Source organism: Mus caroli, unplaced genomic scaffold (genome assembly GCF_978045245.1).
Source record: "Mus caroli unplaced genomic scaffold, Mus_caroli_1 scaffold_18, whole genome shotgun sequence".
NCBI lineage: Eukaryota > Metazoa > Chordata > Mammalia > Rodentia > Muridae > Mus > Mus caroli.
In genome coordinates this window covers 69,491,655-69,500,744 of record NW_028227273.1, presented here as the reverse complement: position 1 = coordinate 69,500,744, position 9,090 = coordinate 69,491,655, and the positions used below count along the sequence as shown (strand labels likewise).

The following is a 9,090-nucleotide window of genomic DNA, read 5'->3' as shown; positions in this document are numbered from 1 at the left end:
CCAAAACAAAATTCGCTGTACGATTGGTGGAAATTGCAGGACAGCTTGAGGAGCATATCAGCAGTGGAGGAAGGTGGGCACTTCCTCAGAGGTGGCCCAATCACATAAGGGGCAGTTCTATAAACTCTTGAGCCTCGCGAGTCGCCGCTCTTTTTGGGAGTGAGTGTGTGCGTGTTCTCTTCCGCCTAGGTTTTTTTTTTTTTTTTTTTTTTTTTTTTTTGGTTTTTCGAGACAGGGTTTCTCTGTGTAGCCCTGGCTGTCCTGGCACTCACTTTGTAGACCAGGCTGGCCTCGAACTCAGAAATCCGCCTGCCTCTGCCTCCCGAGTGCCTAGGTTTTGTAAGGAGCGTTTTGTGAGTAGTGGTCGCAGAATCGAACTCAGAGGACCTCTGCTACAGATCTGTCTTCCTCCCGAGCTAAAGTGCTTTAGTCCTGAGGGTTTAACCCTTTCCCATTTTTCTTCTGACTCCATTTTTGCAGGTATGAACCGGTCGGGCCTGGCTTCCCTTTTCAGCCCCAAGCCCGTGATGAATTAATTTCTGACACCTCGTATGAAAACTGCATGTGTGGTCTGATTACATTATAAGACTGAGGCTTGGGCGCGACGTCATAATTTGGATGGGTTTTGAGTGAAAAGCTAACCAAAGTAAAGATTTATGTTGTTTGGTTTTTCAGGTCATAATGAGTCGGCTGCATCAAGAGATCCAACGAGTAGGAGTGTTGGCTGGTAAGCTGGGCATCCGTGTATCTGAGTTTCTTAGCAATAAAGTGAAATGCAATCTTACTGTGGTTTCAAACGTTGTGATTTCATGTGCTGATAACAATGCCGTAGAGGCCCTAGTTTGGCGTCACGCAGTCCGCAAAGGGGTTCGACTAAGGCCTTCTGTTTCAACCATTCTAATCTAGGGTGAGTTTATAAGCCAGCACTACTTAAGGAATAGGCTGTGGGGCACCCTAATCTTGATAGTAAATCATTCCTGTGGGGATTTTGGTGACGGTATCTGAGCGTGTGTAAGTTAGTGTTACCCCAGGTGAGTTCCGAGGCCTGGTACGCCCATCAGATTTGCTGGGAAGTCCCTTTACCCCCCACTAAGCCATTTTTGCCCCAGAAGGTGGTTTTCCACAGATGACACAAACTCCAGAAACACCTTTATTAATAGGGATTTAGAGGACAGGTTTTCACTCAACATTTGTGGTTTGGTGACGTTAGTACAAGGTGGAACAGGCTGGGCCAGCCTAAGTGGTGACTGGGTTCTATCTGACCTTCCTGTGCGTCCCCATATCAGAGCCTCCGAGTGAGTCGGATGGACTCAAATGGACAATGACTGACATAGCCTTGAGTCGGGTCCTGCCTGAGCAGTGTGCTATAGCGCTGTGTAGTCTCCCTCCTCACTTCTAGGAGTGCCCAGAAGAGGGCAGCAATGTGCTGTGGCCTGCTTCAAGACCATGTCTGGTGGCCACTGGAGCAAAGGGGGTGAGAGCATTAGCCTCTGGTGTCTTGGAGAAGACACTAGGGCATCCATCCTCTGAGGACAAGTCTATAGACTCCCAGACAATTCTCAAAGGCAGAACTGCTTCTTCCAGCGTGGAACTGAGTTTCAGCAAGGTTCAGAGTCGACAGCAGGAGACCCCTCGGCCCTCCCTCTTAACATAGTCATGCAGCCTGAAGCGGGGCTCGCTGGGAGCCTTGGCGGATCTCTGTTTCAGCTCCCTGAAGAGCAACAGGGGAGGGGATGTAGGTAGCATTATAGAACAAGGTAGCCCACTTATCCTAGAATGTGAGGTAGTGTTTCTGTTCATTACCAGGACTTACTTTGCTATGGCTGTAAAAGCCAAGTCCACGTTGAGGCCAGTCCTTGCGCTAGTCTCCATGAAAGGTAGCCCATACTCCTGCAAATAGTTACTGCCAGCCAGGTGCTGGGCACCTGGGGGCAGCTCAGTGTCCCAATCTCAAGAACACCCTCAGCGTCCTCCCTGTCTTCACTCACCTTGGCTAATTTCTCCCCATCTTCCCTCTTTACCACACGGTCTTGAGTAGAGTCAACCTGGCCAGGCACAGGGGTTTTGTTAGTGCCTGTCCCCGGCTCACCCTGTGGGCCAGGCTGGAGAGGACAGGCCCAGAGTCCCACCTTGTTCCCTAGCAGCATGAGCACCACGTCCTGCTGGGCGTATTCCTGGATCTCTGTCAACCAGGCCTGTATAAGGAAAGCTGGGGCCAGTCTCAGGGCTGGTCCTTGTGCCACACCTGATTGAGTGGCTTTGCTAGAAGCCCTTATCCAGGTGGTCCCGCTAATGGAGCCAGGTGTCACCCAGGCCCGTTGAGTTAGCTAGCCAATAGCCTGACAACCATGAGCTGAGGGATTCATGTCTATCCTTCCTGTTAAGTAACAGGACTCGGGCTCCTGATGCCATTTAGACAGCTTTGGTTCATCCCCCCAAGGCCACTGACCTGAATGTTGTCGAAGGAATCTTTGTTGGTGATGTCGTAGAGCAGCAACAGTGCTGGATATAAAAAGCAATGAAGACGTCCCTGGGGGGGCCTGGTGGCTCCTAACTACCAGCACCCTTTTAGATACTCCAAGTGACTGCATCACCCTCACCTGCTGTCCCATAATGTGCCTACTTGCCTCCTGCCCCCATGCCAGTAGGCAACCCAGACTATGTGGAGGATAGCCGGACCCCATGTCAATGGGCTTACCGTGAGCATCTCGGTAGTAGGCATGGGTGACACTTCGGAACCGCTCCTGACCAGCTGTGTCCCAGATCTGCGGCAACAGGCACTGGTCATACTGCCCAACCTCTCTCCCTGGTGTCTCCAGCCCCACACTCCTGTAACCTCACCTGCAGCTTCACCTTCATGCCATCCACATCCAGAACTTTATTCTGAAACAGAAGCAGCCAGTAAGGATGCCTGCCATCCTCTGGTGGGAGTAGGAAAGGCAGTAATAGAAGCCATGGATGAACTTCCCACTGAGTGGAAGTTGGAGGATCTATCCCATTCCTACAGTGCCTCCTGGCTCTGCTCTGAGAACTAAAGGTCACATTTCTGCTTAAAAGCAGAGGCTTCTAGCAGACCCCTGATACTCCCTACCAGTGCCTCCAGTGCCAACCCTGGGCCTCTGTTAACAAGCACGTACACCCCAGGTCATCCCAGCTCCTACTTGTCAAAAGTGTGGAGCTGTTAGTACACTTCCAGCATAAAGACAGATATTATTAGCTTAAGAGCCTGCCTGGAGAAGCTGATTTTATCCCCTCATATCCCCACTGGGACACCCATTTCCCCAGGAGATGGTCTTATGCTTGTCTGACTCTGTTCTGTGCCCACAGAGCCCGGATCTATAGTTGATGTATAGGAGATATTCATGAATTTGCTGTCTGCAGGTTTTCCAGATCGGTCCCTTTCAAGATGAGACACTAGACTGGAGTGCCATCCACCTGTCATCCCAAAGAAGGGTTGACTAGAAGCTGGAGCTACGGGAGGCTAAGCCTGGCTCTCCCTTTCTCCAGAGGTTCCAGATCTCAGGGACCCAGGCTCAGCCTGGCATCTGCCTGGCCCAGGAGGGTGCTTCGCCTTTCCTGCACCCTGAACAGGGGTGCAAACCAAGCAGCCCTACAAACCAAGAGGAGGAGGGGGAGGCCATGACAGGCAAGGAGCCCCGTTCTCATGCCTCTCCTGCTCCCTCTGGCACTTCAGCCTTTACTTCACCCTAGACTCTTATAACCTAGAGGGCTTAAGGAGACCTACAATCCTCCAGGCCTGTATAGGATAAAGAACAGTTTCCACTGGAGGGAGCCCCTTTTCCTGTCTCCAGAAATGGGCCTTCCTCCCAACCTCCTGCTAACTGGGTCTCTAATTAAAGGGTGAGAAAAAATGCAAATTCAGGATTTGCCAAGAACGCACCAACACCTCAGCACATGAGATTCAGACTGGGCAAGGGTGGGGGTGGGGATGGGCTTTAACACTAGCACTCAAGACCCTGCCTGGGATCCTAAGGAGGTCTCCATATGCAAAGGCAGGGATCCCCTGAGTTAGGTTTTCTCTTGGGAGCACAGATCTCTTGAGAGCTCAGCACAGCATCAACCCCTGGGATGAGAAAACTGCTTAGTGTGAATGCAAGCGCTACCCTGGGTATTAGGAGGCTTCCCAGGACCCTCAGGGGTCAGGAGGCAGCTGGTTTGGTAGCTAAATTCCACCCCCTAGGCCTATGGACATCTCAGGAGATTGAGAATCCACAGGTCAAGGGTACTGAGAGGACTATGTATAGGAACCATAGCACAGTGGGACCCAGTCAGAGCTCGGGACACCAGCCTCTACTCTCACCCGGAAGTCGATGCCCACAGTAGAGATGAAGGTACCAGCCAGGAAAGCCCCATCCTTGAAGCGCACAAGCAGGCAGGTCTTCCCCACACCGGAATCCCCCACCAGCATGACCTAGAACAGGCAGGAGGATCAGAGAATTCAGGCTTGGAGCTGAGGGCCTTGCCCACTTAGAGATGCTTCTCATCTGCCTTCAGCTGTGGGGGAGGCAGGAGGGGAGAGGAGTACCCCAGGCCTGTAGGTTCAGCACAGCCTGGGGAAACACAGCAGCATGGACCCCAATAGCATGGATGCCCAGCTTCTCCCCCCCCCCCCCCCCCGTTAATCCCCTGTCACCTCTCCCTCCAACAAGGCCTGCCACCTCAGTCAACAGGGAGTGAGGACAGCTGTCCCCATCCAGGATCTTACCTACCCCTCCTCCATGGACAACATGCTTGATCTGGGAGGGCAGCATTTGGGGCCTATGGGGAGCAGAGCCATGGGAGTGCAGCTGGAAGCTCTTAAGAGACCTGTGGGGACTCAGTACTGGGGGCCTCTTCAAATTCCAGCAAAGACACAAATCTCAGCAGCAAGGTTCGGGAGAGGTGTGACAGTCTGCTTTTGAAGTGAAGAGGGGGTAGGGATATCTGTGGGGCTGAGGGCCAGACCAGTGAAGTCTTTCCCACCCTCATGATCCCTGAGGCCAATGTTCCAGAACCCAGTGATGGCCCTGCCTTCGGAGGTCAATTCACCTAGGCTTCAATTTTGTTCTGGTCTAGGGTGGCCTTGTTCTCTCTCCCAGAAAAAGGACACTTACAGCCCCTGGGGGGTGAGGGAAGGCAGCATATGGATGGGAAATGATGAGACAGGAGCACCTGTAGGGGCCATAGATCTCAGAGGGACAGCTTCAAAACTCTGATCTTGCTTGGCCTTGCAGTAGGTGGAGTGGGGGTAGGGCCCTGCCAGCTGTTGAATACCCCAGACCCAAGTCTAATAGTTGTGTTTGTGTATGTGTGTGTGTGTGTACGCACGCGCTCGTGCACGCACGTAGGGTCGCGTGACAATGTAAGGTACTGCCGTGCCAGCTGCAAGGTGCTGTGCCAATTCAGCGCCGAGGGTCTGCAAGGCCCTGCACTCTTCCCCAGCGGCAGTCTAGGATCCAACGCCACCTGCTGCATTCCCATGGCGGGGAGGTGCCTGGCTCACCTTGAAAGCAACGTCGTAGAAGTCTCCAGTGCTACCAAGTGAGGGCCGGACGGACTGCGGGGGCCCATTGGGCGGTGCCTCTGGGCCAGGGCGCACAGTCTTGGGATGTGCCAGACGTGGCCCGTTGGCGGCGGCGGCGGCGGGCAGCGTAGAGGTAGCCGGTTCACTCCCCCCCTTGCTCTTGGGGGTCTTCTTCCTGGACATGGTTCTTAGTGTGCTCCTGCTGTTACCACCGTGTCCCGGGTTGTCCCACGGCCCGTGCCCGCCAAGACTGACTCGGACCCGAACCCGTCCCGCAGCGGCAGCGGCGGCAGCGGCAGCAGCAGCATCTCCAGCACTCAGTGCCTGCCCCGCCCCCGCGTCCCCACAGGCTGCGCAGCATTCAGGCCCAGCCTCCCGCCACCACTGCCAATGGTCGCTCTGAGGCGGAGCCATGCAAATAAGTCTGTCGCTCCAGGGGCGGGGTCAAGAGGTCCCAAGAAGGCCTTAGGTGTGCATTCCAGGAGCATGCTCCAAGTGCACTGTGCTCAAAGGGCTCCAGTCTAGTGAAGGAAGCACCAGGATCCTGTGTCCTCTCCTTGCCCCAGTCTTCAATGTCCCAGGTCAGTAACCTAGCTCAATAGACTACCATGGACCTGGGACTACGATGTGTTCTGAGATGAGGATGCTGGGGCAGATGGCTTGCATGAATAGGCAGCCTGAGATTCAGGGTTTTTGTTTTTGTTTTTCTATCAGAGATACCAGCCATCTGACTACTTGTCCTCAATGCTATTCCCTCCAGGATAGGCAAATTCAAGAAGCTACAACAGTCATGTTTCACAAACAATCCCTGCTACGCCCGAGCACTCTGGGCTCAGCTGATCAGAGGCATAATGGGCACGGTGTCCTTCCTCACATATATTTTTTTAAGATTTATTTATTTATTATGTGTACGTACACTGCAGCTGTCTTCAGACACTCCAGAAGAGAGCATCAGATCTTGTTAGGGATGGTTGTGAGCTACCATGTGGTTGCTGGGATTTGAACTCAGGACCTTCATAAGAGCAGTCGGTGCTCTTAACCACTGAGCCATCTCTCCAGCCCCATTTTCCTCACATATTTTGCCACCTGGGTTGAAGTACGGACATCTAAAGTGAGAAAGAAGTAGTTATCACAGCCAGCCAGCATCAGGCCTTCAGAGATAACCAAGGCATAGGTTAGGGTTAGGGTTAGGGTTAGACCTCTGCCCTGACAGCCTAGAAGATTGAAGGTCCCTTCCTAGAATTGACTGGCCCATGGTCTTTCCATCCTAGGTTCTCATCCAAGAGAGGTCTGTGTTGATTTTCTAGACCCCAAACTGGTTCAGGACCTGATATACCCTTCTCCTGAATCTGACCCTGCTGCTTTACCTATGCTGACAGGAGGATTTCTGTCCAAAGCCCCTCACCTAAGACACTCCAGTCAGGAGAAAGAAACTTCAGTGGTCAGAGGTAAGGACAGTGAATGCTGGAGGGTGGTGCCTTTGAGACCCAGACCCAGTATTTCTTGGTGTTCCTCTGGAATGGCCTAGCTGTTCTCCAAGATGTGATCATTGTCACCAAAACTCTGTGTTTCTTGACGGCCTCCTAAACTTTCTCAGGTGGCAGAGAGCAGAGCATGAACTCCCTATCTCTGTGGCTCAAAGCCTCCTCCTATCTCTTTCAGGCCAATTTCCAGATCTGTATACATCCTGACCCAGAGTGGGTGTACTGGGCTCTCACTTTCGCATTCCCTGAGGACTTCAGTGTCCCGTCCTCACAAGGCCAACCTCAGCATGATTGGCCCAGGATCTCAGCTGAGAACCTCAACAGCCTGTGCCTATCGTCCTAGGAAGTAGACCATGTAACCTCCCTCCAGCTACTGCCTAGAATCCGTCCAGTACAGGGCATACACATAGAGTTCAAGTTTGGACGTTCTAGGCAGGAGCTGCAAGGAGGGGATTCAGGTTGAGGTCAGTGAAAACAGTGCCGGCATCTAGAAGGAGAGAGAGGGAACAGGCAAGCCAGAGAAAGTGGGAGGACAGCAGAGGAGGGGCGCCTCTGACAGCAGAGGAGACAGACTTGCTTTTAAAAGGAGGAACATTTACATAAAATCCAGGTCTCTGCTTTCTCCTGAGAAGCCTCGGGCCCCACACTTCTGCTCCTCTTTGATCACTATATCTCAAGGCTTCTCTGCTCCCATCCATTTCTCACTCTGGAATGGAAGCTTTTCTGGGTGCAGGAAGCAGCTTGTCTCAGTCACAGCCATATCCCTGGCAGCCAGCTCCTGGCCTCAGTAAGCAGCTACTAAATTGGCAAAAGAAATACAAGTTAGAGACACGACCCTCAGATGGGCATGGTGACACATGCCTTTAATCCTTGTGCTCCTGAAGCCCAGGGAGACAGATCTCAGTGGGTTAAAGATGAGTGAGCCTGGTCTACATAGCAAGTTCCAGGCCTATCAAGGCTACACATAAGACCCTGTCTCAAAAGTATTAGTTAATTAAAATTAAAAGAGTCAGGTGTGGTGGAGGGCATGCCTCTAATCTTAGCCCTTGGGAGGCAGAGGCAAGCAAATCTCTGGGAGGCCAGCCTGGTCTACATAGTGAGTTCCAGGACAGTCAGAACTACATAGTGAGATCCTGACTCAAAAAACAAACCAACAAAAGAAGATAGCAACTGGGAGGTGGTAGTGCCCACCTTTAATCATGGCACTTGAGAGGCAGAGGCCAGCCTGGTCTGCAGAGCGAATTCTAGGACAGCCAAGACTATCCAGAGAAACCCTGTCTTGAAAACAAACAAGATGGCAAGGGTGCTGGTATTTTTCCTGGTGATAGAGTGGATCTGTGTCTCCTCCCCTTGAACCTGGGCAGAAGTGAACACAGCAGAAGTGATCCCAGATTCTTGCACCCTGAGACACTGGTTTTCAGAATCTGGGTACCATGATGAGAGAACACTCAGGCTGAGTACACAAGAGCCCAGGAGATGATGCCATATACAAGAGGGTTTCACTATGAAGACCAGACTGGCCTCAAGTTCACAATCTTCCGGCCTCAAGCCTTCCAAGTGCTGCAATTCTAGCAGACCACCATGTTCCTCTAGAGGTGAGCCTTTTAAAACCATAGTTTCCTAAGCATTTGGGAGATGTTTATTACATGGCAATAAATGAGTAATTGCAGCTCAGAGCAAGCTTGAGGCTAGGAGCCAGTTGGGTAAGAAAGGATGTGACAGCCTTAGTCTGGCTTTAGAGCCCTCCAAACTTTGAGATCTTCAAACTTGAGCACAGCTTGTAGGGACCAGTCCCTGAACTGGCGCCCCTGGAAAGTGTGGTCCAGACTTCAGTCTTAGAATACAAAGAAGATGAGGTGCAGCACATGTCCTTGTCTCCAAGTGAGTGGAGTCACCCAGGTCTCTCTGAGCCCTTGCCCTTGGTCTCTCATGCCCCTCAACTCCTGCAAACTTCTAATTGGTCTTCCTGGGAGATGCCCTAATATAGCATGTCCAGTGAGTCCCCAGCCTAGCCTGTCTCTCTCATTCCCCCTAGGCTTCTAGCTTTACCCCAAGCCCAGAGTCTGGACTACGCTGGAGAAC

General features: G+C 52.3%; 1 protein-coding gene, 1 long non-coding RNA gene and 1 other non-coding gene across 5 annotated transcripts; 2 read left to right on the top strand and 1 right to left on the bottom strand.

Annotated features, from left to right (window-relative positions):
- The first annotated feature begins 231 nt into the window (after nucleotides 1-231).
- On the top strand, nucleotides 232-784 carry LOC110312502 (uncharacterized). Its single transcript, XR_002380060.3, has 2 exons — nucleotides 232-480; nucleotides 676-784. It is a non-coding gene; the product is annotated as an uncharacterized LOC110312502 (long non-coding RNA).
- LOC115029767 (small nucleolar RNA SNORD60) lies at nucleotides 520-597 on the top strand. Its single transcript, XR_003835333.1, has one exon. It is a non-coding gene; the product is annotated as a small nucleolar RNA SNORD60 (small nucleolar RNA).
- A 358-nt stretch (nucleotides 785-1,142) lies between the features above and the next one.
- Rab26 (RAB26, member RAS oncogene family) lies at nucleotides 1,143-5,863 on the bottom strand. 3 transcript variants are annotated; one of them, XM_085832876.1, is made up of 9 exons: nucleotides 5,504-5,863; nucleotides 4,322-4,432; nucleotides 2,842-2,883; nucleotides 2,699-2,765; nucleotides 2,450-2,502; nucleotides 2,130-2,195; nucleotides 1,989-2,045; nucleotides 1,814-1,925; nucleotides 1,143-1,711 (listed from the first exon to the last, which is right to left on the bottom strand). In XM_085832876.1, the coding sequence occupies exons 1-8, from the start codon at nucleotides 5,705-5,707 to the stop codon at nucleotides 1,818-1,820; spliced, it is 708 nt and encodes a 235-aa protein (XP_085689002.1). In that variant the 5' UTR covers nucleotides 5,708-5,863; the 3' UTR covers nucleotides 1,143-1,711; nucleotides 1,814-1,817. The 3 variants fall into 3 exon arrangements, with proteins under 3 accessions (XP_085689002.1, XP_021005424.2, XP_085689001.1); XM_021149765.2 differs by having other exon boundaries at nucleotides 1,814-1,890; XM_085832875.1 differs by lacking the exon at nucleotides 2,130-2,195 and having other exon boundaries at nucleotides 1,814-1,890.
- Nucleotides 5,864-9,090: the final 3,227 nt, after the last annotated feature.